Source organism: Bos indicus, chromosome 3 (genome assembly GCF_029378745.1).
Source record: "Bos indicus isolate NIAB-ARS_2022 breed Sahiwal x Tharparkar chromosome 3, NIAB-ARS_B.indTharparkar_mat_pri_1.0, whole genome shotgun sequence".
In the NCBI taxonomy this organism is placed as follows: domain Eukaryota; kingdom Metazoa; phylum Chordata; class Mammalia; order Artiodactyla; family Bovidae; genus Bos; species Bos indicus.
Window position 1 is genome coordinate 57417834 of NC_091762.1, and position 27359 is coordinate 57445192.

Sequence of the window (27359 nt, forward strand, 5' to 3'; positions counted from 1 at the left end):
AAATTGGTAACAAACAAAAGAATTAACTGACATCCACTTGAAACTTCAATGGGGACGTGAGGAGATCCAGCTATTGTGAATAAGACTTGCCTCTAACTTGGAACAAACAATTTACTAAGGGCCTGTGTGCAATACCATGCTAGAAATTATGAGCAAATAGAAAAAAAACAAAACATTATTTCACCCTTAAATTTATAATATTAGTTTTAGTTGTCAAATATAATTCAATTTATCCAACTTTATTACTTTCCCCTAAGTCAACCTAGGGACACACAATCAGAGATAACTAGGCCACCTGGCTTCCATTTCCAGCCAAGATGGAGTAACAAGGGATTTATCCTCCCACCTGAAACAACTGAAATACATAAAATATATAACAAAAGGCTTTCATACACTGGACACTAGACAGGAAATCTGTATAGGATGGGGGTCACTGCAAGACAGAAAGAAAATGAAGTGAGTCATATGACTCTCCAAAGAGAGTTTCCAGGCTAGAGTACAGAGAAGGGGATCTCAGAGCCCAAAAGTCTCCCTGAGTTAAGGGGCCAGGATTGGGAGTCCAGGGAGGCCAAGGCAGCTGGCTTATGCTGGGCAGAATACTAAAGAAGACAAAGCTGCAAGAAGAGAATTTTCAGCCAAGTACCAATCAGTGCATATGCATGAAGAAACTGAGGCCACCCAAAATACACAGGTGGAAAATTTTCTGGGGTTCACTCAACCAGCATTCCCACTAGCCAGGGTGGGGAAATAAAATACACAGGGTACTGGGTGGAGTACTCTGAAAGGAACTGCAAGGTTACTGCCTCAGTGGTAGGGCAGAGTTAATCATATATTCTGATCCCATCTAACAAACATAAAAGCAATCTGAGAAAGATCATACTGTTTCTAAGAAACTTGAATGTGTCCCAAATCAAGGCTTACGAATATGTTTAAGAATGTGAAAATATCCAACACCTAAATACCAAGCATATAAAAAAGAAGGAAAATATGGTCCCCAATGAAGAAAAAAGCAAACCAACAGAAAAATATTGAGAAAAGACACAGATGATAGAATCAGTAAACAATAACATCAAAAGAGTCATTATAACAATATGTCATTTGTTCAACAAAATAAAGTAAACGCATGTTAAGGAGACAAACAGAAGTTCTTTGTTGCTGTTGTTTTTAAAGATCCAAAATGAACTTCTAGAAATGGAAAAAATAACTGAAATGAAAAATACACTGAATGGAACTAAAAGCAGAATTATACACACAAAAGAAAGGATTGGTGGATTGAAGACAAAGTAATTAAAAAATACCAAAAAGCAGAAAGACTGGGAAAAATAAATAAAATGTCATCAAACTGTTATGACAACTAAATGTAGACAATATATATATGTGACTTGAATTTTTGAAGGAAAAGAAGTACATAAAAAATTATATGAAGTATTTAACAGTAATGGCCAAATTTTTCCAAATTTAATGAAAATTATAAACACACAAGTCCAATAAGCTCAACAAACCCAAAGCACAAGAAAAAAATCAAGAAACTACAGCAAGGCTTACCATAATTACTTAAAACTGAGTGAAAATCTTACAGGCAAAGGAAAACATATGAACAGCTGAACAAAGATAAGAACAATGACAGACTTCTCATCACACACAATGCAGGCCAAAAGGCAATGGAGCAACAGCTTTAAAGTACTGAAAGAAAAAAAATGTCAACCTACAATTCTACACCTAACAAAAATTTCTTATAAACATTAAGGTAAATACATACCTTTTAGACATACAAAAGCAAAAAGAGTTCATCACCAAGTAGACTTTCATTACAAGTAATTTCAAAAGACATCCTTGAGGATGAAGGAAGAGTACCAGATGGAAATCTGCACCTCCACAAAGGAATGGAAAGCATTAGGAATGATGCATGTATGAATAAGTTCTGTAAAAAAAAGTTTTAATCTTTTTAAAAGATAACTGATTGCTTAAAACAAAAATAACAACAACATATCATGCTTTGTTGTTGTTCAGTTGCCCAGTTATGTCCAACCTTTGCAACCCCATGGACTGCAACATGCCAGGTCTCCCTGTCCCTCACCATCTTCTGGAGTTTGCCCAAGTTCATGTTCACTGCATCAGTGATGCCATCCCGCCATCTCATCCTCTGACGCCCTCTTCTCCTCCTGCCCTCAATCTTTCCCAGCATCAGGGACTTTTCCAATGAGTCATCTCATCACATCAGATGACCAAAATACTGGAGCCTCAGACAAAATACTGGAACTTCAGCATCAGTCCTCCCAGTGAATATTCAGGGTTGACCTCCCTTAAGATTAACTGGTTTGAACTCCTTGCTCTCCAAGGGACTTTCAGGAGTCTTCTCCAGCACCACAGTTCGAAGGCATCAATTTTTTGGCATTCTGCCTTTATGGTCCAGTTCTCACAACCATACGTGACCACCGGGAAGACCATAGCCTTGACTACATGGACCTTAATCAGCAGAGTAATGTCTCCGCTTTTCAACATACTGTCTAGGTTTGTCATCACTTTCCTGACAAGAAGCAATCATCTTCTGATTTCATGCCAGCAGTCACCATCCACAATCATTTTGGAGCCCAAGAAGAGGAAATCTTCCACCTTTCTATCACTACTTCCACCCTTTTCCCTTCTATTTGCCATGTAGTAATGGGGCCAGTGGGCTTCCCTGGTGGCTCAATCAGTAAAGAATCTGCCTACAATGAGGGAGAGCTGGGTTCAATCCCTGGGTTAGGAAGATTACCTGGAGGAGGGCATGGCAACCCACTCCAGTCTTCTTGCCTGGAGAATCCCCATGGACAGAGGCGCCTGGCGGGCTACAGTCCATGGAGCCACAAAGAGTTGGACACAGCTGAATGACTAAGAACCAAGGCGCCAAATGCATGATCTTAGTTTTTTTTTAATATTTAGTCTTAAACCAGCTCTTTCACTCTCCTCTTTCACTCTCATCAAGAGGTTCTTTAGTTCCTCTTCTCTTTCTGTTATTAAGAGTGGTATCATCTGCATTATCTGAAGTTGTTGATTTTTCTCCCACCTATTTTGATTCCAGCTTGTAACTCTTTCAGCCCAGCATTTCTCATGATGTGCCCAGCGTATAGGTTAAACAAACAGGGTGACAGCAGATAGCCTTGTCATACTCCTTTCTCAATCTTGAACCAATCAGTTGTTCCATAATGGTTTCTAACTGTTGCTTCTTTACCCACACAGAGGTTTCTAAGGAGACAGGTAAAATGGTATTGTATTTCCATCTAAGAGCTTTCCACAGTTTGTCATGATCCACATAGTCAAAGGCTTTAGCACAGTCAAAATAAAGACAGGTATTTTTCTGAAATTTCCATTTTCTCTATAATCCAGTGAATGTTGGCAATTTGATCTGTAGTTCCTCTTCCTTTCCTAAACCCAGCTTGGACATCTGGAAGTTCTCAGTTCACATAATGCTGAAACCTAGCATGCAAGATTTTAAGTATGACCTTACTAGCATGGGAGATGAGTGCAACTATCCGATGGTTAGTACATTCTTTGGCACTACCTTTTTTGGGGACTGGGATGAGGATCGACATTTTCAAGTCCTGTGGCCACTGCTGGGCCTTCCAGATTTGCTGACATAAGGAATGCAAAACTTTGATGGCATTATCCTTTAGGGATCTGAATTGTTCTGCAGGAATTTCATCACATGCACTAGCTTTATTAATAGCAGTGCTTCTTAAGGCCCACTTGAGTTTGCACTCTACAATGTCTGGCTTTGGGTAACTAACCATACCATCATAATAATTCGGATCATTAAGATCTTTTTTTACATAGTTCTTTTGTGTATTCTTTCCATCTCTTCTTGATTTCTTCAGCGTCTACTAGGTCTCTACCATTTTGATCCTTTATTGTGCCCATCTTTGGGCAGAATGGTCCCCTGAGGTTTTCAATTTTCCTGAAGAGATCTCTAGTCTCTCCCCTTTTGTTGTTTTCTTTTATTACTAAGCATTGTTCATTGAAGAAGGCCTTCTTGTCTCTTCCAGCTTTTTTTTGGAACTCTGCGTTTAATTGGATGTGCCTTTCCCTCTCTCCCCTGCTTTTCACTTCTCTTCATTCTTCAGCTACTTGTAAAGCCTCCTCAGATAACCACTTTGCCTTCGTGCTTTTCTTTTTCTTTGGGATGGTTTTGTTAGCCACCTGCTTCACAATATTATGTACTTTGGCCACCTCATGCGAAGAGTTGACTCATTGGAAAAGACTCTGATGCTGGGAGGGATTGGGGGCAGGAGGAAAAGGGGACGACAGAGGATGAGATGGCTGGATGGCATCATCAACTTGATGGATGTGAGTCTGAGTGAACTCCGAGAGTTGGTGATGGACAGGGAGGCCTGGAGTGCTGAGATTCATGGGGTCGCAAAGAGTCGGACACGACTGAGCGACTGAACTGAACACAATATTATGGACCTCTGTCTATAGTTCTTCAGGCATGTTGTTAATCAGATCTAGTCCCTTGAATCTATTCATTACTGCTACTACAAATTCAAATGGAATTTGATATAAGTCATACCTGGCTGGCCTAGTGTTTTTCCTGATTTTCTTTAGTTTAAGCTTGAATTTTGCCATGAGAAGCTGATGAGCTGAGCTACAGTCAGCTCCAGGTTTTGTTTTTGCTGACTAGTATACAACTTCTCCATCTTAGGCTACAAAGAACATGATCAATTTTATTTCAGTATTGATCATTTGGTGATGTCCATGTGTAAAGTCATCTCTTGTGTTGTATGAAAAGGGTATTTGCTATGACTAGTGTGTTCTCTTGGCAGAATTCAGTTAACCTTTGCCCTGCTTCATTTTGTTCTCCAAGGACAAGGCCTGTTACTCCAGGTATATCTTGACTTCGTACTTGAGCATTCCAGTTCCCAAAGATAAACAGAACATCTTTTTTAGGTGTTAGTTCTAGGAGGTCTTCTAGGTCTTCACAAAATTGATCAACTTCAGCTTCTCCGGCATCAGTGGTATGCGTATAGCCTTGGATTACTGTGATATTGAATGGCTTGCCTTGGAAATGAACTAAGATCATTCTGTTATTTTTGAGGTTGAACCAAGTACTGTTTATTTTGGACTCTTGTTGCTTATGAGAGCTACTCCATCTCATTTATGGGATTCTTGCCCACAGTAGTAGATATAATGGTCATCTGAATTAAATTCAACCATTCCTATCCATTTTAGTTTGCTGAGTCCTAGGATGCTGATGTTTACTCTTATCATCTCCTATTTGATCATGTCCAATTTTCCTTGAGTCATGGACCTAACACTCCAGGTTCCCATACAATACTGTTCGTTGCAGCACAGGATTTTACTTTCATCACCAGACACATCCACAACTGAGTGTCGTATCTGCTTTGGCCCAGCCGCTTCATTCATTCTGGGGCTTTTGGTAATTCTCCTTCGCTCTTCCCCAGTAGTATACTGGACAAGTTCAGACATGGGGGATTCATCTTTTGGTGTCATATCTTTTTGGCCTTTTATATAGTTCATGCGAAGGTTCTCGTGGCAAGTATACTGGGGTGGTTTGTTATTCCCTCCTCCAGTAGATCACATTTACTCACAACACTCTACCATGAGCCATCCATCTTGGGTGGCCCTGCCTGGCATGGCTTATAGCCTCACTGAGTTACGCAAGCCTCTTCATCACAAGGAGGGATCCATGAAGGGCACAAAAAGACACAAACAGATTAATATTATACTAAAAGAATGGGAAGGATACACTATGCTAAAACTAATCAAAACTGAAGTGACTAAATTAATAACAGACCAAGTAGGTTTCAGAGCAAAGAATATCACTAAGGATAAAGAGCATCATCTCATAAATGAAGAAGGGGTTAATTAATCAAGAAGATATGACAGTCCTAACATTCATGCAACTAATCACAGTAGTTCAAAACACATGAAGCGAAAAGTAACAACTCTAAGGAGAAATAAACCCACAGTCACCACCAGAGACTTCAAAATCCCTCCCTATATAACTGATGAAAGGAGTAGGCAGAAAGAAAATCAAGGATACAGAAGATACAGAAGAATGGAACAACCTGACCTGATAGTTATAGCATACTCCACCCTGTAACAACGGGATATACATTTCTCATGTTCACAAAGAACATTAATCAAGACAGTTTATATTCTGAGTCACAAAATATCTGAAAGGATTCAAAAGATTCAAATGTATGCCCCCATCTTTCATAGTACACAGCCACAAATGTTAAAGTGACTGCCAGCTAAAAAACCCATTTTCCACTCCCCCCATCACCCTTGCATAGAGATTGTAACTAGTCCTCATCCATGGCTTCCCTGGTGGCTCTGTGGTAAAGAATCCACCTGCAAATGCAGGAGATACAGGTTCCATCCCTGGTTTGCAAAGATCCCTTGGAGAAGGAAATGGCAACCCACTCCAGTATTCTTGCCTGGGAAATCCCATGGACTGAGGAGCCTAGTGGGCCAGTCCATGGGGTCATAACAGAGTCGGACAAGACTCAGCAACTAAAACAACAACAAAACTCATCAACAGATTGAGGGTAAAAGAGGTCAAAAAAGTTGAGAAAGGGGCACCACCTCACCCTTCTCTTGCCTCTTCCCCAGGCTGACATCAGAGAACTCCAAACCAGAGGGGATGGTATAACTAATAACAGAAAGTACCCAAGACCTTGAATAACTCATGAAGAGGAAAACCATCCACCAAAATGATCATCTAAAACATGATGGGGAAAAAAGAGTCATTTACTATGTTTAGCCAATAAAATTGTGGACTTTGTTATAAAAACAGCTATCATTACTCTAACTCAGGAAGCTTCTAAAGAGCTTTATGCAGAGGAGTGACATGATTTTTTTACATTTCAAAAGGCTCACCAAGCTGTTATATTAAGAATAGTCTGTAGGGAGGCCAAGTGCAGAATCAAACAGACTAGTTAAGACATGGCAGTGATCTAGGGAAGAGACTATAGTATCCTGAATTAGGGTGATAAGAGTGGAAGTGCTTAGTAGTAGTCATATTCTAGAAATATTTTGAAGGTAAAGCTAACAAGATATTTCTGAAAGATTAGATGTAGAGTGTGAGAAAAGAAAAGTCAAGTTCACTAGCAAATGGAGGGATAGAGCTGCTATCAACTGAAATAAAGGTCAGATAAAATTATTGGGGGGGTGTAGGGGGGTACTAAGGCATTGTGCAGAAACACCAGAAGATTCGTTTTGGCCACACTGAATTTAAGTCTATTAATTGTTCAAGTGGGCTACTCAGTTACATGAATCTACACAAATCTAATGTTTAGGAAACAAGTCTCAACTTTAGAAGTTGTCAGCACACAGGTCATCAGCTAAGGAAGAGTAAAGAGGAGTTTCAAGGATTCAGCCCTTTGGTATTCTTATGTTAAGGGGTTGAAGAGAGTACTAAAAAAGAAGCTAACACAAGAGACAGAGAAATGACCCACTGAGGGGGGGAAGAAAGCTAAGAGTTTGATATATTGGAAGCCAAGTGAAGAAAATTGCTCAAAAGGAGGAAGTGATCAACTGTGTCAAATTCTCCTGACTGGTCAAGTAAGAAGAAGACCAAAAACTGACTGTAGGACTTAGGGAAGTCGCTGATGATTGTGGCAATTAGCAACAGTGAAAATAGACAATTTTTAAGTTTTACTGCTAAGGGAAGCTGAAATACAAAACAAACATTGGCTGAGAAAGAGGAGTCAAGAGAAAAATATCATTTTATTTTTGGTTGGGAGAAATAACAGCATGTTTACATGTTAATGAGAAGAATCCAGCAGAAAGGGAGGAAATGATGACTACAGGAGAATGAGGGAAAACTTCTGGAATTACATCTTTAAATAGATGAGGAAACAGTATCAGGTACACAAGTGGTCCAATAGGCAGTTAATCTATAATTAACAGGCAGAAAGGCAAAGTATATAAACACAGTTACTAGTAGTTGGCCAGATAATTATAAATAACTGGACTATAGTAAACCATGATTATAAAGTCCATCTATAGAAACATCTCTCAAAAGTAGTCATTCTGGAGAGCAGTATTTGGATACTTATTATTTCAACTTCACTAAGTACCCAAAAAGCTCTTAGAAGGCTTAGAGAGGTAGAGAGACAGCCTAGCATCACTTTAATTGAAATCAACCATTTCAGTTGACTGACTACTCTATGGCACTAGATATCCTATCTGGGACTCATAAGTGAGACACCAATTAGCAACTCTAGAATAACAGCATTCCAATTAAATTGTTAAGTCTTTTAAACAGTAACTACTGTAAACTTTGCAAACAATTTTATAAGTAGAGAAATCTATCATTCTTAGGAACATTTTACAAGTATGTACGGTTTCAGGTGGGCTTTCCTGATGTGGTAAAGAACCTGCCTGCCAATTAGGAGACATGGGTTCAATGCCTGGATAGAGAAGATCCCCTGGAGAAGGAGGCAACCCACTCCAGTATTCTTGCCTGGGAAATTCCATGGACAGAGGAGCCCGGTAGGCTATAGCCCACGGGGTTACAAAGCGTCAGACACAACTTAGTGACTAAACAAGAAAAACAGTGGCACTTGTAAAACCTACCAAATTCCAAAGAGGTAAGTCCCAAGCTTGGCCCTGGAAGTTAGTTCATTAGTTAAGGGGGGTTTCAAGAACATAGAGATTAACATACTTTTGACCAATGAAGACAGCTACATAATCCATTCTGAGTTACTGTCTTCATTGAAAACATTAGGTCCTAAAGCATTCATTTATTTAGTGGTCTTACAAGCATATGAACAAAAAATATTATTTTAAATGCTTAGGTCCTATAAAAAATAAAGTTATCAAGCACAAAATTCTGACATTTATATAACACAAGTTTCATTGACTGTTCCATCAGTCAAAATTAACAATAGTGTGCTCTTGACACTCAGAAATAACTACTTAGAAAAAGCAACAAATTCTGACAAGCAGAGTTCTAACAGCTACGTAACTAAGCAGTAACTAAGTAAATTTTCATTTTGACTCCATGTTATTTTCTATACCTCATTAGAAAAATTAAGTTTGTATACATTTTAATACTTTTCTCAATGTAATACCCACATTAATAAGTTTGTAATGTAACACCCACATTAATATTAATGTGCTTGCAGCCTAAATTTAACTCACAAGTTGCATGTTGTAATAAGTTAATATTAAAAACAAAAAACACACTCACTCCATTAAATATAAATCATCTACTGCAAATCAGTGATTCTTACCATTAAGGGGATTGTGTACTCCTTTGCAAATCTGATAAAAGATATGTATATAATTTCAGGGAATTCATAGATGCCTTGAAGCCTATATATGAGTCCCTAAGACCAAAAGAATCTCTGATTAGTGGAAAATAATGGAGTCCAAAATTTATCCCAGAACATATGAAAACTTAATATGTGACTAAAACAAGAACTGTAACATACAGAGGAGGAAAAAAAAGATGAATTATTAATATAATATTTGCCATAAGTGGCCATTCACTGAGAGAAATTACAATAAACATATGCTTTAAACAGCTAAATATAAAAATATAAGCTATAAAACACTAACAAAATATAGAGAATAAGAACATAATCTTGGTTGGGGGAAGACTTCTCAAGCAATGTAAGGCACCTACTTGCCTAAATTGATAGATCTGACTGCATAAAATTTTTAACCTCCAGACACCATAAAGTCAAGGGACAAATGACAGACCTGGAGAAAAACAGATACAAGACACAACAGATAAATGATTACTACATCTAACATCCGTTTTAAACCCTAAAAATTGGTAAGATGAAACACTGCCCAACAGACATGAAAATGAACATATAAATTATGTTCAACTTAATTAGAAGTCAAGGAAACATAAACTGATACGACAACATACCATTTCACAGCTTTAGAAAAAAATTAAAAGCTAGCAAAAATTAAGAGCTGACAATATCCTGCACTTGTGCGTAGGCTGACAGTTGGGAAATAAATTTTCAGGGAAGTAACAGATTTTAAAATCTGTTAAATTACAATATATATATCTATCTTTTGTCTCAGTAATCCCTTATTAGAATTTATTCTACTGAAAATAGTACCAACAAATAAAGAATTAAATAAACTAATATAAGCATGTTTCTTGTAACACTGTTTTATAATATCAAGAAATAAAACAGTTAAAAAAAAAAAGTGAGTGAAGGGGGATAAACTGAATCTTCATTATTGGCATAATGGCTTAAGAATTTATGACTCATGCATACTGTAGAATGTTATACAGCTATTAAAATGAGTAAGTCAAATTTATATTTTTTGACCTGGAAAGATGTTCTGTGACATTAAATGAAAAAAGCAAGATGCAAAGCCAGTATTACGTATACTGTCATTCAATATTCATTGGAAAAAAAAATAACTCTATTATGTGACACTGGTTTTTAGGAATTCCTGTTGATATACTTAATGATGTTTAAGTTTTTCTTTTTTTTTAAGCCATAAATGCAAAATTTAATAAATTTGACAACACTTTAAGTCAAAATTCTGTGTGACAGATGACACCACAAAAGTTTCTGTAAAGTGAAAATTGTGTAAGTTTTTCTGATGGCAAAATAAAAATGCTTTTATTGTTTGTAATTTTACACTTACAGAAAATAACTATCTTTTTTTTTCCCCGTAGCAAAAGAAAGCTATCTATTTCAGTCCTTTCATTAGATAATATAATTATGTTCATTACATGGGTATAAACAAGCAACAGACATTACACTAAACTAATTCCTTTGTGTCAGAAATTGAATTTTCTAAAAATGATATTCATTCTTAGCAATAAATGCAATTAAACATTGGTGCTAGTTTAAAAATTCTATTCAAACCACTACATCTTAGTGTACTGTCAATATAAAGTCCCAAGCAGCCTGGTATAATTAAAGGGGAACTTGATTTGAAATCAGACATACCTGGGTTCAAATACTGACTTTGCCACTTACTAGGTATGTGGTCAACTTATTTAACTTTTGAACTTGTTCCTGCATCTGTAAAAATGGCTTTCTATAGTGTTCTTGGAAGATCAAATAAGAATAGCAAAAATGAAAGGGCCTAGTAGAGTCTGATTGTCAAAATATGCCTCCTTCTGTGTTCCTTTTTCCTAAGGAAGATTACTGACATCTGCTTTAGTACAGGCCGTTTCATAAGACATTTTTTAAGTCAAAAGACTGCTGATGTGAAGCTATACGTTTTATTTGTCATAATTTTACATCTGGAAAAGAAGATGGCAACCACTCCAGTATTCTTGCTTGGAGCATTCCATGGACAGAGGAGTGTGGCAGGTTTACAGTCCATGGGGTCTCAAAGAGTCAAATATGACTTAGCGACTATCACTCACTCAATTCCACATCTCTATTATTAGCTCCTTCTAGCTTTTTGTACATTGGAGAAGGAAATGGCAACCCATTCCAGTATTCTTGCCTGGAGAATCCCAGGGACGACAGAGGAGCCTAGTGGGCTGCCGTCTATGGGGTCACACAGAGTTGGACACGACTAAAGCGACTTAGCAGCAGCAGCAGCAACTTTTTGTAAGAGTCTCCTTTTCAAGAATTATTTCATTTATTCCATATTTACTATTTCTAACAAAATGTAAGAGTTTCTTTCTTGTAAAAAGTCTTAAAGAAACACGTTATCTACCGAGCCACTTACCTGTGGCTTTCTACATTTTTAAAATCATTCAGGTTGTGCCTATAGAAAACAACTTAAATTATTATGGGAAAAAATGTTAGACAAGGAAGGAAAATTAAAATTTGAAGTTATCCCAACCCACCATAATATGTATAAGAAATTCAAAGAGCAATACAACAAAGAATAAATATAAATTTTAATTTAATATAACTTTCAACTTTCTTGAAGAGGAGTCTTTTTTTTTTCTGTAAAGCTGGATCATTAACCAGACTAGAATGCTGCTAAACGGGTACAAACAAAAAGAGTATATTGGCCAACCTTCAAAATTTAAAGTGAATATTTTTCCATTGTATACTATACATATTAATAAAATCATAGTAAATAAATTTGATATCTGTTCAAAATTATACAGGGCAAGTTTTACCTTAGAGTTGAAGAGTGGAATTATCCCTATCTTCAAATTTATTTGCACTTGTTAATTTATTTGATGTTCTTTGATAAACTGCACTTTAAAATTGTTTTTTCAAAGTATCAAAATTGCAAATGGCTAGCTACTATTTGTAATATTACAATTATTTTCTGATAGATTTTTCCAAAATATTAATCATAACAGCAGCATATGTTACTTCTAACTCTAAATTATAAAGCTCCTATTTTATTGTTTGCATTTCAAAACTTATTTTAAATGATGTGGCAGTGAAAGTGTATAAAATATACTTACTAAACATTATTTTCCACATTCAAATTAGAGCCTCTTGGGCTGATTTTTAAGTGCCATGTACATTTTAAAATCAAAATGTATTGCTGACATTCTTTTAACACTCCCTCCCCGTTCACTCTTCCCAAATGCCACAGTTCCTTACTGCTCCGAAAGTACTTATCTGTGCATTCGTCTGGTCTTTCACAACAGCACACTCCAACTGTTTGTACTTCAGATCTCTCTCTCAATTAAAGTAACAAATGTTAACTCTTTAAGGTACTTAACCATACGGTAAACTTGCTGCACTCTTCCTTTCGTTAACTTTAAATCTCATTATAGCAATTTCCCCTCAACCTTTCCTCCCCCTTCTAAATTCACTACACCAGCATTGCTGCGAAGCAACATGCACATACAACTCCTTTCTTAAGCTCAAAATACCAGTTTAGCGCCACTACAAAAGAATTAAAATGCCTGGTTACCTCGTTTCAGAACCTCATGGGAGCTTTTTATTTGCTTTCCTGTTCTACCTGGACAGTCTATTTCTCTCGTCAGTTGCGCGGTCCCTTGCTGCCCCCAGCACGAGTGCAACTCACTACAATGTGTTTCTTTTACACACCATCATTCCAGTATCTCCCCTCCATTTCAGCGCATCTGTCCCTTCGCGAACCTCCCCATTCCCAAAAGATTTAGTATCCAGGTGCCCACATATCAAATTAGAATACCCCTTGCCTGAAACTGCTGGAGCTTTCACTATGACTTCCAAGAGAACAGGCAAGCCTGACCGTTTCGGTCTCCTCCAACTGTCAGTACTGACTCTCCAACGAATTCGATATTCTCTTGCTTTCTCCCCGTGGCAACCCTTTGGCTCGGGGAAGTCCAACCTTGCAACCTCTGCCCCTTGACCTCGTGAGCCCAGCATACCACCCAAGCTTAATTCACACCATTCCTGGGGCTTGTGTTCTCTTTCAGCCTCCAGCCTCCAAGCCAGATTATCAGGTTAGATAAACGCCCACTTGCTCGGCTTGCAGTGCCTCCCCATCCTGGCCCCTTCCACATACCACTCAGCCCGGAGTGACCCGGCTACTCACCTAGCTTCGACCGGGACTCCTCCAGTTTCTGGATCTGGTTCTCCAAGAAGAGCATCGCCACCGCGAAGGCCACCACCGCCAGCAGCTGCAACTTGGGCGGCATCATAATCCTGAGGAGCCCCATGAAACCCGCTGCTCGGGATCAAGACATACCGCGGGGGGTGGGGATCGGGGCCCCGGGGGCGAGGGAGACGCCGGGAGGAGCCCACGGAGCCGGGAGAAAAGCAAGAAGAGCGCGACAGCGAGAGAACCACCGCAACGACCCCCCTTCTCGCGTCCCCAGTCCCCCGCCCCCAGGCGCCAGCAGCAACGCCGCCGGTGCCCGCTTCTCCTCGACCGACTCCACGGCCGACTCCCTTCAAAAGCCCGTGCAGCAAACACAGCGCGAAGCAGCTGCCGGGCTCTCGCCTCCTTGTACTGCCTCAGTCCCCGACCCCCGCGCCCGCCTGCCTAACCGCCTCCTTCTCTTCCTTCCTTCCCTCCCTCCTTTGCTCGCGGCCGCGCGCTTCTCCGCCAGCGCTGCGGCTGCGGCTGCGCCGCCCTCGGCCCCGCCCCCTACCCATCCCTCTCCGCCTCCACGCGCACGCCTCCACGTACGCTGCTCGGCAACCAGAGGCTCCGCCCCCTACTCCCTTTCGGTTGAGCTTATTGGACCGAAGAATTCCAGCGCTTCGCTCTTGGTGCGTGTCACGGTTGGTTTCCTTTGCCGTAGGTGTCAACCAAATCGGCATTCGATTGGGTAAACTTGGAGAAGGAGGCAGGCCGAAACTGGCGAAGGCGGGGCTTCTTGACTGCTTAAGGAAATGTCGTGAATGAAAGGAAGGAGCCCGGGAAGCACAGATTTGAGGAGTTTAGGGAGATGCCTGATGTGAGTTATCGAAAGGACCCAGTGACTTCATATTTACATCAAGTGTAAAGTTTTTGCTCACCTTTAAGCTTACATATGCCCGTAGTTAATGCTCGTCTCCTCAGAATAAGAGACTTGATGGCAGCGGCCTTTAGCAGCCTGTTTTGGATCAGGCACTGGAGTAGACGCCCCTAGCAGAGGGGTCTTCTGGGCAGCCGGAGACCTACCGAAGGCGGCAGTGATGGCGGCCCGGCGGGATGGATGGCTTGGCCCGGCGTTTGGGCTGCGAGTGCTGCTGGCGACCGTGCTTCAAACGGTGAGTGGAGGTCACCTCTGCTGCAGCCCCAGGGCGAGCGACAGGAATTGCGCTAAGGAAGACGGAATATTCGGTCCCTTTTGGGAGACACAGCTGAAACGGGTGGGCTCCCCCAGCGGTTGCTGCTGCCGGCGTGCGACGTGGCTTTATTCCGCGTTTGACGATTATCTTTCCCCGCCCTGGGTTTCTAGCAGTTCCTTCTTCTGACCTGAGACTCTCTTGAGTACAATCTGTAAGACACGCTGTAAAAGCGGGGGGTCGGGGGTGGGAAAGGCACTAAGTTTTGCAAAGAAGTGAGGATTGTTTTTAAATTGGCAGAAATGCAAGGAACTGCCGTCTTTATGACAAAGCTTCCAGAGGAAGGCCCTCAAGTCTTTGGTCCAGGGTACACTTCCTTTTTACTGTCAATTTTCTGTCATTTGTTTGTGGTAAGTCACTCTTAGTCTTTTACTTCTGTTCTCTGGCACTCACAAGACCGCTGGGTACGCCTCAGTATCATTTGTGGTTTTTAAACAACACTGTTGCAATAAAAGGAACTAGTCCATACTAAAACATAATTTCTTGAAATTGATTTTCTAAAATGATAGCGCTCATCTCGCTTAAAATCGATCGTTGTCTAACCAAGTTTTTTTTTTTTCGCTTTTATCCATTAACAGAAGAGATACCTTCTTTATATTTGAATGGGGAGAGACTAGTTTTGACGTATTTTCCTGTTCACTCACAAATGACTTATTAGAAGTTTTTAGTTCGTTTAACTGTGAATAATAGAACTTTTTAATAGGCACCATACTTGGAGTTTTTACAAGTGTCTTTTATCAGCCTAATTTTTCAAGTGTTCTCTGTATTGAGTCTGCTGAATATTCTCTTAGAAATCTGGTTTAATTAATTTATTCAAGGTTTGGAGGATTGAGGGTCTATAGGGAAGGCCTCCACAAACACCTGGGCTTTTCTTTCATTAAGGAGTTTAAAGATCTTGCCTATTTACTTTTACAGCCTTACCTAAGCTAAAAGGTGGACTCTTTACTTCTCTCATTAACTTTGTAATACTTCATTATTCAGTCATTTGGTGCCTTAGAAATTACTGGAAGACCCCTTTCTAAACTTTGTACTCAAGAATATTTTGTCAGTCTTAGATAATTTGTATTCACCACCATGAAAAGATAAAGAGTAACATTTCAAGTTGACTTCTTCTGATCGCATTATCTCTTTAACTGTTTGATTATCTGTGGCTGTGTAAGCACCCCCCATACTTAGTGGCTTGAAATAATGATTTCTCATGATTCTATGTGTTGAGCAGTTTCTGTGTTGATTTCCTTTGGCCTCATTTATACCTTCCCTGGTGGCTCACACGGTAACGCGTCTGTCTACAATGCGGGAGACCTGGGTTAGATCCCTGGGTCGTAGGTCAGGAAGATTCCCTGGAGAAGGAAATGGGAACCCACTCCAGTACTTTTGCCTAGAAAATCCCGCGGACGGAGGAGCCTGGTGCAGGCTACCGTCCATGGGGTCGCAAAGAGTCGGAAATGACTGAGCGACTTCACTTTCTTTCATTTACACCGCTGTACTGAGCCAGTAGGTCAGCTGAACTACTGGCTAGGGTTCTAGATGGCTTCATACTTAGTGGTGCTGTCAGCTAGGGTGACTTAGGTCTACTCCATGTGACCTCTCATTCTCCAGTAAGGCCAGACACAGAGCAAAAGCGGCATTGCCTCATGAAGCCTAGCCTCAGAAATCCCATACATCACTTCCACATCACAATATTTGCCAAAGCAAACAAGACCAATCTGGATTGCAAGGGTAGGGAAATAGATTCCATCTCTGCATAAGAAGAGTGACATAGTTACATTGCAAAGAAGCATACATACCAAGGTAGGAGGAATTTATGGTTATTAAACAATCTTTCAAAGTGATCCTCCACAGAATTCATGCCAAAGAAATATGGGTGTCATCTTCGACTCCTACCTTTTCTTACAGACCTCACATCCAGGTAATTATCAAATCTTGTTGATTTTACTTCCTAAATAACTCTCAAGTTCATCCACTTATAAGTAATCCTTCATTTAGGCCACCAACCTCTCTTTCCTTATAGAAAATTTAACAAACTTTTTTTTAAGAACATACTTATCTATTTATTTGTCTGCCTCAGATCTTACTTGCTGGATGAGGGCCCAGCAGTTGAGGTGCCCTAATGGGCCCAGTTGCTCCTTGGGATGTGGGATCTTAGTCACCTCACTAGGAATCTAACCCAAGTGCCCCACATTGCAGGGCAGATTCTTGAACCTCTGGACCATCAGGGAAGTCCTTAGAAAACTTATAAACTTAGGCCTAATGGAAAAGCTTATGACATTTTGATTCTACTTATTTGTCTTAGTATGAATAGAATGCTAGGTTTAAAAATAGATATGCAAACAAGCAATAAAGGTTTACTGTATAGCACAGGGAACTATAGTCAATATCTTATAATAGTCTATAATGGAAAATAACCTGAAAAATAATATATGTGTGTGTGTATTTATATATATATATATCTAAAGAACTGAATCACCTTGCTGTGCACCCGAAACACTGTAAGTCAACTATACTTCAATAAAATATATTATTAAGAGAAAAATAGAGTTAATAGCAGCTCATGGTCATCAGCATTCCAATGAGGTGACAACTGGGAGGATATAAAATTATTTAATCTGAAAATACATTCTGAGTATGCTTAAGCATTAAAAAAAAAAAGCATAGCCTAAGGGAGCTGTTTTCTAGAGTCTCCTAGAACTAAATGGTATTCACTTTTTTGTTCTGCTCAAACATAATGTTACTTTATTCAGAAAGGTCCTGTACTGAAAGCAGTCAGTATAAAGTGATTTTCTGTTATCACTTATTCTAAGACACCACGCTCCATCCCCTTTTCTTCACAAATTATCACCTGGATTGGTCTTATTTCAGTTAGTGTCATAACTGTCAGTGTGTTTATTGTTTTTAGTGGTACATACAATAATGCCACATCGTGGATTCTGTGAAAGGTGGTAATAACAGTGGTTAAGGGTTTTGAGGGCAGGCTGGAATTAAAGCTTTCGTTTCCTTCTTTATAAGGTAAGGATGATACCTCCTTTTTCATAGGAGGATAAGATTAAATGAAATAATGATGTAAAGTGTTTAGCAACACTTGACAAAGTATCTGGTGCCTTGTAAGAGCTTGTCATTATGGCTTGTCATAATGTTTCTGGTACTTATTTTCTTGGGGCTCATCTGTAAACCCATGTATTTGCTTTCATCTCAGATTTGAATCTTTTCAGAATTACTATGTGAGAACCCTGTGAGTTTTCTGAGTAAAGAGACAACTAATCATGTGAATGTATAAGTGTAGTAAAATGTATAGCAATACCAGACTTTTGCCCAAAGAGGTAATGTTGCATTACAGTTATTACAGTTTCTCTGCCAACAGCCCTCATGTTTTTAAAGAACTCAATAACACCAGAAAAATAAATGAATAACGCATAGTCTCTTAGCCTGTCAATCCTACTTAGAATTGCAGAAAGTTGTAAATGTTAAGTGGTTATCCCAATTTGAGTTATCCCACCCTGTCCTTAAAATCCATGTCTGTCTTACAAGGGTGGCTAATTATTATAAAATTTAGGGGAATTCCCTGGTCATCCAGGCTTCTGTGCTTTCACTGCCAAGGGCACGGTTCAGTCCTTGGTTGGAGAACTAAGATTCCATAAGCACTGTGGCAGAGCCAAAAATAACAACAGTAAAACAAAACATAAAATGTAATATTTGACCTTACTGTGTACATTTAAATGCTATTCAGTTAGTTTTATGTAATAAAAAGATGGGTGGGTGTAATTTATTGTTGAACTCTCCTATATTATTTAGCATTTTCTACTTATAAAGTGCTTTAAAATATGTTCTGATGTTCTTATTTGAGTCAAAGCCTTAAGTCTGCAAAAAACGAATTATAGTAGAAAAAAAGATTCACTCATGAAATTCACGATACCTTCTATCTCCCCCACACTTATCTCTGCTGCTGCTGCTAAGTCGCTTCAGTCATGTCCGACTCTGTGCGACCCCATAGACAGCAGCCCACCAGGCTCCTCTGTGCATGGGATTTTCCAGGCAAGAACACTGGAGTGGGGTGCTGTTGCCTTCTCCGTCACTTATCTCTAACCTGTGAGTACTTAATAAATGTTAGAATTATTCCTACCTTCCACTGTGAAAACAAAAACACTATTTATATTTAAATCATTATAATAGACATGGGTTAGAGATAAGTGTCTATTATAATGATTTAAATATAAATAGTGTTTTTGTTTTCACAGTGGAAGGTAGGAGTAATTCTAACATTTATTAAGTACTCACTGTGTACTGGACAGGATATTAGATGCTTTCTGTACTTTTTCTCCTTTAATCCTCCAAACTCTGTGAAGTAAGTGGTTGTTATTCCTATTCAGAAATTCAGAAATAAGGTTGCTCTGAGTTGGTATTTGAATCAGGATGTCAACAGACTCAAATACGTTTTGCATGTTCACTCTACCTGTCAGTTGGTACTCAGTAAATGCCAGAATAAAACCAAGTATTATAATCCCATGATTTTTCATTTGAGATTCTTGTTTTATAAAACATGCTTTGGTAACAGTTTCTTACATTTGTTTAGCAGTTCACTGTTTCAAAGTGATTTCACTTTTATTGCCTGTTTCAGTTACCATGGCTGGAAAACAGATCACCCTGAAATTTGGTGGTATAAAACCATTGTTTATTTTGCTTTCAGATTCTATGGGTTAGCAATTCAGACAGGCACGACAGCGTGGCTGTATGTTCCACGGTGTCATAGACCTCAGCCTGAGACTAAAGACTAAAGCGTGAAGGCTTTTTACTCACACATCTAGTAGGTGATGCTGTTTGTCAGCTGGAGGCCTCAGTTGTTCTCTGCATGGGCCTCTCCACATTCTCTCTGTAGTTTAGGCTATCTTACAGCATGGTGGCTAAAAGTTGAGTATTTTAGAGAAACAGAGACACGGCACCTGCAAGCCCTAGTCAAGCAGAGATGGCTTCCTTTTTTATGGCCTACCTTTAGAAATCACGTAATTATCACTTCTTGACACTCTGTTTGTCAGAATAGTCACAAGCCCCTGCCAGTCACATTTGGGATGATGTATATATTTTGGTGTGGCCATCTTTGGAGAAATAGAAATTAACCTGTGAAATAGATCAAGCAGATCACTTTATAAGTAAATAAACTGTATTCAAAGTATTAGTATAGGAGCAAGGGTCTTAGGTCCTTCTGGCTAGACTGGTATACTTGATCTATTTTGATACATTATGATACATACTGCACCCTATTACTTACCTAAGGTAAAGGATGTTTGTATAAGCTATCAAATTAGGATGTTGACTTAATGTAAGGCCAGTGGGATGATTAGCATTTTGGAGGAGTATGCCAGCAATAGTTAAAGTTTTTTTACAGTGAGATATGCCATTTGGTTTTATCAGCTTGATTAGTTAGCTGGTGGGCCAAATCCAGCAAGCGTTGTTTTTGTAAGTGAAGTTTTATTGGAACACAGACACACATTCATTTATTACTGTGACTGATTTTGTACTACAGTAGCTGAGTTGAGTAGTTCCAACAGAAACTGTATAGCCACCCAAGTGAAAGTGAAGTCGCTCAGTCGTGTCTGACTCTTTGTGACTGCAGGGACCTGTAGCCCACCAGCCTCCTCCGTCCATGGGATTCTCCAGGCAAGAATACTGGAGTGGGTTGCCATTTCCTTCTCCAATAGCCACCCAAGCCTAACACAATTACTATGGGACCCTTTACATAAAATTTGCAGACTCTTGGTCTAGGAGATCAACCTGTTACAGTCAATCTGAAATTCCCCATACTTGAGTCTGTGGTTTTGACCAATTCCTCTGCTTATCACACCTGAGAACTAGCATGTCCCTGCATGCTAAGTCACCTTAGTCATGTCTGACTCTTTGCAACCTTATGGACCGTAGCCTGCCAGACTCCTCTGTCCATGGGATTCTCCAGGCAAGAATACTGGAGTGGGTTGCCATGCCCTTCTCTGGGGGATCTTCCCAACCCCAGGATCAAACTCCCATCTCTTAAGTCTCCTGCATTGGCAGGCAAATTCTTTACTGCTAGTGCCACCTGGAAAGCCAAGTGCTGGAAATACAAAGAGATAATGCTTGCCCTTGAAAGAGTTCACAGTATTATTGGGGAATCAAACAATCATAGGTTTACATAGTGCAGTGTCATGAGTGTGCTGTTCTACAGCTATGCATAAATTTCTAAGAAAAGATAGTGGCTAAAGATTGGAATCTGCTTTTTCTCAGAGAAGGCTTCCTAAGAAAACTGATATTGATCAAGTTCTTGGATTAAGTAGAATTTAACAAGGTGGAAACATATAAAAGAGCCTAGCATAAAAAAAAAATGAGCAAATGTATGTTTGAGTAAGGGTTTTGTATTTTCAGGTACTGTAGGAGAAAAGTAGAATGGGATTGGAGGTGTAATGAGAAGTAGGACTAGCTGACCATTTAAGCGACTGAGGCAGGAAAGGATTTGAGAGTTCTTTTAGAGACTTGAGACTTGAGAGCTCTGAATTGTCAAAACTTAATTGATTGGTTCTCAGTTCATTCAGTTCAGTTCAGTCACTCAGTCATGTCCGACTCTTTGCGACCCCGTGAACCACAGCACGCCAGGCCTCCCTGACCATCACCAACTCCCAGAGTCCACCAAAACCCATGTCCATCGAGTCAGTGATGCCATCCAATCATCTCATCCTCTGTCATCCCCTTCTCCTCCTGCCCTCAATCTTTCCCAGCATCAGGGTCTTTTCAGATAAGTCAACTCTATGCATCAGGTGACCAAAGTATTGGAGTTTCAGCTTCAACATCAGTCCTTCCAAAACACCCAGGACTGATCTCCTTTAGAATGGACTGGTTGGATCTCCTTGCAGTCCAAGGGACTGTCAAGAGCCTTCTCCAACACCACAGTTCAAAAGCATCAATTCTTAAGCGCTCAGCTTTCTTCATAGTCCAACTCTCACATCCATACATGACCACTGGAAAAACCATAGCCTTGACTAGACAGACCTTTGTTGACAAAGTAATGTCTCTGCTTTTTTTGGTTCTAAGAATGGTGAAGAATGTGAAGTCTAGGTTGACTGACCTGGACGACTGGGTAGTCAGGGAAAATGGGACCATTTTGCTAAGATATTCTGAATATGAATACATTGGAAGGAATAGATTTTTAAAGATGTTTCACTGTTGGAGAATTTGAATGTGTAGTGCCTATATATCTAAATGAGAAGATGTTGGAAGCTTGACGCTTAAGAAAAAAGACTTGAGAGTTTTTAATAAATGAATATTTGAAGCCATGGAAAAGACGTAGTTCTCCGTGGAAAATATGCAAAGAGAGAACCAAAAATAGAAATGGGGAACATTTAGGAGATGTGTAGCAGAAGGAGGAGAGGGCAAGCAGATCCTAAGTTCTTGAAATGAAAATTCATTTTTCTTCAAGATATATATGTATGTATATCACAAAGAAATAATATATAATCTTTTTTGTGAATCCATGTTTTAGCCAAGCTGCAATATGACAAGTTTTTAAGAAAAAAAAAAGGGGGGGGGGGGGGGAGATGGGAAGAACCAAAGACTCATAAGGTCATAGAGTTTAAAAATAATTTAAAAATTGTCTCCAAATGAGGCATTTCAGTAACTCTCTAGTATGTGTGTTAGATTTTGACAATTCTTGCTTGTTCTTTTTTGGAAGCTTTGTAATGTAAAGATGACTTTTTTCCCCCTTATTTTTTGTTTTCAGGTCTCTGCATTGGGAGCAGAATTTTCCTCAGAGTCTTGCAGAGAGTTAGGTTTCTCCAGCAACTTGCTCTGCAGCTCCTGTGATTTGCTTGGACAGTTCAACCTTCTGCAGCTGGATCCTGACTGTAGAGGGTGCTGTCAAGAAGAAGCACAATTTGAAACTAAAAAGGTACTGCTTTCTAGTATCTCTCTTCCATTAGATGATTTAGTTGAGATGAGGTAAAATGTTAAATTGCCTAATCAACCTAACTACAAAGAAGTCATTAGCTTCTACATTTTGTAGTTTTAGAAACTCAACTGATTTCTTGCCTGGGGCATTAGATCAGTCAAAGCAAATGAAGGGGAAAATTATGGTTATAGACCAATAGACCATCCTACCATGGCTGTGCTGTCCAGTCTTCCTTACTTCTGGCCACATGAAGCCAAAGAATAATTAACTAGATGTTTTTATTCAGTTACAGTAAGAACCTAGTCTTACATTGAAATTTGAGATGAAAGTAAAGCACCTATTACATGCACATAATTGTCAACAGTAAGTTATAACTTTTAATCTGGTTAACTAAAGAATATGATCTGTTAATTTGCACACCTGTTACTACTATTTCCTGATATCTATTCTCACCATTAACACCTGAAGACAACCAGGACTAGGTAGTTCTAAGTATCCAGTAAAATCTGCTATGGTTTTACCCACTGTTCAAATTAACAGTAAACTTGCTCAATTTTTAAATCTTTTCATTAGACCTATAGATTAATTAAAAATTATCAGGAAAAGGTCACTTATATCATCCAAATCAAGCTGAATTAATGAAGTCCCTATGTTTGAGAAAAATGTCAATATCTCTCTGCTTTGTTTCCTTTTAATATTCTTTCAGTTTTACTTATTGAATCCTGTTTGAGGTATTATGGTTTGTAAAGCTTTCAAATAGTATCTTCTCATTATTAGGTAGTAAAGGATTATTTCTAACAATGAGTACAGTTTTATAGGTTTGTAAGAAAAACAAGCAGACACGCTTTAACATCATTATTCAACCGAAGGTTATCCTTGATTTCTCAGTTGAAAACCTGAAATTCCTATGTCCCAGATATGGCTTCTGTGTCTACAATGGCTTTCATTTTCTTGGTTCACATATACCCATAATATATTTTAATGTTTAGAAGATTCCCATATATAAAGGTTAGTCTTTACTGCAAGTAGGTAAAATCTAAAAAGATTTTTAAAACTGGATTTTAGATAGACTTAAGACATAGGACCTAATTAGTAGGCTCCTTCCTTCCTGTTTTCTGTTTTGTTTCTTCAATGGTATATTCACAGGAGACAAGTGGCTGCAGTGTGGTTCATCCTCTCATCTTTAAGCTGTTATTCTATGGTCTGTACAACACTCGGCCAGCAATAATTATTTCCTGAGACACCAAACTGAGATGGATTGAACAACAAGGGGTGTTTTAAAAGAAATAATCTTTATCACACACCCCCTTTGTAATCAAGGGTAAGCTGAGAAAGTCTAGCCTTTGACTGATATCAAATATGCCTTAACTATAAGTGCATATAAAAGCTGTTTTTACTTAATTGCCCTTTCTCAGTAATTCTTTATAATATACAAATTTTGTGAGTTGTTTTTTTTTTTTTTTTAAGCCACACCATGCCACATACAGGATCTTAGTTCCTCAGCCAGGGATCAAACCCATGCCCCCTGTAGGGCAAGTGCAGAATCTTAACCACTGAACTGCCAGGGAAGTCCTTGTGATACAATTTTAGTAGAACCAAACTTCAGTCACACTTCTCAAATTAATCATATTCCTGTTCAGTTTTCATTATTAATTGAGCTGTGTTTGATATCTTGACACTTTGCAGCAGTTACAGCTCAGCATTATCCGTGGGGAAATAGCCCGCTGTTTAATACATGCCTAACTAGTCACACAAACTGAAATGTTTATTATATCTAAGTGCAAGTGAGCCTGTATCCTAATATACCTTTTATACTGTACTTGTTTTTTCTCAACTCCTTGCCCTTAATCTTTAAGATGTACTCTCATTATTTGCTAGGACAGTGTTGCACAAAATCAGTGAATGATTTTCTAGAGGCCTGGTGAAACCAAAACACTTAAAATAGTAGTATAAATATAAAAGTATGGCAGGTCAGGCAAGCTTCCATGTAGATATAAACCACATTCTTATATAAAAGTGGTATGCTTAATTTAATCTCTGCAGTACTACTCTCTGGATTATTGGTACATAATCATAGGTAGTCATTTATGGGTGTGAGAACTGGACTATTAAAAAAGCTGAGTGCCAAAGAATTGATGCTTTTGAACTGTGGTGTTGGAGAAGACTCTTGAGAGTCCCTTGGACTGCAAGGAGATCAACCAGTCCATCCTAAAGGAAATCAGTCCTGAATATTCATTGGAAGGACTGATGACGAAGCTGAAACTCGAATACTTTGGCCACCTGATGCAAAGAACTGACCCATTTGAAAAGACCTTGATGCTGGGAAAGATTAAAGGCAGGAGAAGGGGATGACAGAGGATGAGATGGTTAGATGGCATCACCAACTCAATGGACATGAGTTTGAGTAAACTCTAGGAGTTGGTGATGGACAGGGAAGCCTGGCATGCTGCTGTCCATGGGGTCGCAAAGAGTTGGACAGGACTGAGCGACTGCACTGAGCTGAACTGAATCATAGGTAACAATATACACAATAGCTTTTCTGTCTCATTCAACTCTGGCTTAAGGCTTAATTTTGAAATTATAGTTTAATTTAGTTCTACTTTAACGAAAGTTAAAATATGCAATATATAGACTAGTTTGTTGTCGTTTAGTCACTAAGTCGTGTCTGACTCTTGAGGTCCCATTGACTGTAGCCCACCAGGTTCCTCTGTCCATGAGATTTCCCAGGCAAGGTTACTGAAGTGGGTTTCCATTTCCTTTTCCAGGAAATATTCCAGATTTGGGGATTGAACCTGCATTAGAGACTAGTGCCTTATGTCAAAAATATTAAAAATACTTAAACATGGCTGTGTGTAAATCATCGGGAATATAAATTTTGTAGAAGAGGAAATTTATAGTTTATTTGCAGGACTGTCTTGGCAATTTATAATAAAGAAATGTTACCTAAATACTCATTTTGGTTCTGTCTTAGTTGCATGCTTTATAGGTCTGTTCAGGGATAAAGCTAATCATTTTTCAAATGCATACACTCAGTCAACAGGCTAAATTTAGCCTTTGATAGGCAAAACATAAAATTTGCTTTTAAAAAAATGTATTTATTCCCAATAAATGCAGAAAATATCTTCTAAGTCCCTTATTCTGCAAGTAGATATTCCTATATTGTTTGTATTTGGTCTTGTTTCTCCCCCACTTTTGATTGTAAAGGACCTAAGTAAAGATCACAAATATAACTAGAATAAGATTTTTTGGTTAGCTGATTTACTACTGTTTTAACTAGTTTTGCTCATAACTGTGTACTTAGGTACAATTTATAAACATTCATAAGGGTATTGACTGAATTATTAAGAGCATACTAATTTGTTGTTGTTTAGTCACTGAGTCATATCGAACTCTTTGCGACCCCATGGACTGTAGCCCGTCAGGCCCCTCTGTCTACGAGGTTTCCCAGGCAAGAAGACTGGAAAGGGTTGCCAGGTTCCTTCTCCAGGGATTGAACCCATGTCTCCTGCATTGGCAGGTGGATTCTTTACCACCGAGCCACCAGGAAGGCCTGTATACTAATTTGTAACTTAAAGTAAAAAAACGGTAAACTAATGAAAGAAAAATGTTTACATCTTGGTGCTCTTAGTATTTACTAAGTAGTGTAAGTGACTTCTGCTTTTTGTACATAGAATCTTAAGATGGAAGGGAAGGAACTGTTCACTACTGACTGACTCTTTGCTTGTGATGGGAAAACATACAACTGCCAGTTCTTGCTTGTTGTATTTTACAGCTTTTCCCACCAGAAAAGGACTAATTCTTCTCCTGTTAATGTTTTTGAAGTATTTTAGACAAGGGTTGTTACTAGCTCAAGTTGGGTCACTAACCAGTTATTAGCTAAGATTATGGAATAATGTAAGAACTGCCACAAAAGCTGCCACAGTAGCCATGTGAGAAGTTACACCTGGGAGCAGATGGATGACGTGCTCTTAGGTAAAGAACACACTGGGTTTTCCCCTCAATTACTAGAGTAAACTACTTCTACTTAAGCTGTTTTAAAGATTTAGCTCAAGTGTCCCCTTTGCTGGGAAGTCTTAGCGAATTTCTCCTCCTTAGCCACCACCACTGCCACTTCCAAGTTACATTAAGCTACACCTAGGTCTTCCCTCATAGCTTTGTCAGGAAAGAATTTGCCTGCAATGCAGGAGACCCGGGTTCGATTCCTGGGTCAGAAAGATCCCCTGGGGTAACCCACTCCAGTATTCTTGCCTGGAGAATCCCATGGACAGAGGAGCCTGGCAGGCTATAGTCCATGGGGTTGCAGGAGTCAGACATGACTTAGCAACTAAACCACCAACCACCACTGCATTTCCAAAGCACTTAAACATGCCTGTGATTTGCAGTTAACTCCATTATATTATATCTGATGTCTGGCTTTCTTTCTCTCCCAGTATTTTATGCTTTTTGAAGTTCAGAACTATTTTTTTTTTATGTTTCTGAATCCCCAGCCTTTAGCTTATAATATTTCATAAGTTTTCGCCCTTGAATAAGGCTCTTTTTACTAAGAAATAATACATGAAATTCTGTGGCCAACTTTAGAGTAATTTAGAAGTCAGCTTAAACAGCATTATTCAAAACAATGGCAAATTTTAAGCTTTACCCTATCAGAAGCTGAATTCTGCTGATGTGTAAAGCATAGAAGGATGAAATGGAGGTTAAGCTAACTGTGCATGAAATTGTAGTCGCTAAAGAGATTTCACCATTGCTTAAAATAGATTCACTTTTGTAGTGTGTATAACATC

The 27359-nt window shown here is 39.0% G+C and overlaps 2 protein-coding genes across 4 annotated transcripts in view; one reads left to right on the forward strand and one right to left on the reverse strand.

The window, feature by feature from the left end:
• HS2ST1 (heparan sulfate 2-O-sulfotransferase 1) overlaps positions 1-13939 on the reverse strand; it is a 188537-nt gene extending 174598 nt beyond the window's left edge. The window contains exon 1 of one of the 3 annotated variants that reach the window (XM_019957151.2): positions 13438-13939. In XM_019957151.2, coding sequence (XP_019812710.2) covers positions 13438-13561 — 124 coding nt within the window. In that variant the 5' untranslated portion in view covers positions 13562-13939. Of the gene's footprint in view, positions 1-9239; positions 9333-13437 lie in introns of those variants that run through there. The other 2 variants (XM_019957152.2, XM_070786170.1) reach the window with 2 other exon arrangements.
• Positions 13940-14278: 339 nt separating this feature from the next.
• Positions 14279-27359, forward strand: part of SELENOF (selenoprotein F) — a 43640-nt gene continuing 30559 nt past the window's right edge. The window contains exons 1-2 of the mRNA XM_019957154.2: positions 14279-14600; positions 22411-22578. Of these exons, the coding sequence (XP_019812713.2) occupies positions 14526-14600; positions 22411-22578 (243 nt within the window). The 5' untranslated portion in view covers positions 14279-14525. The remainder of the gene's footprint in view (positions 14601-22410; positions 22579-27359) is intronic.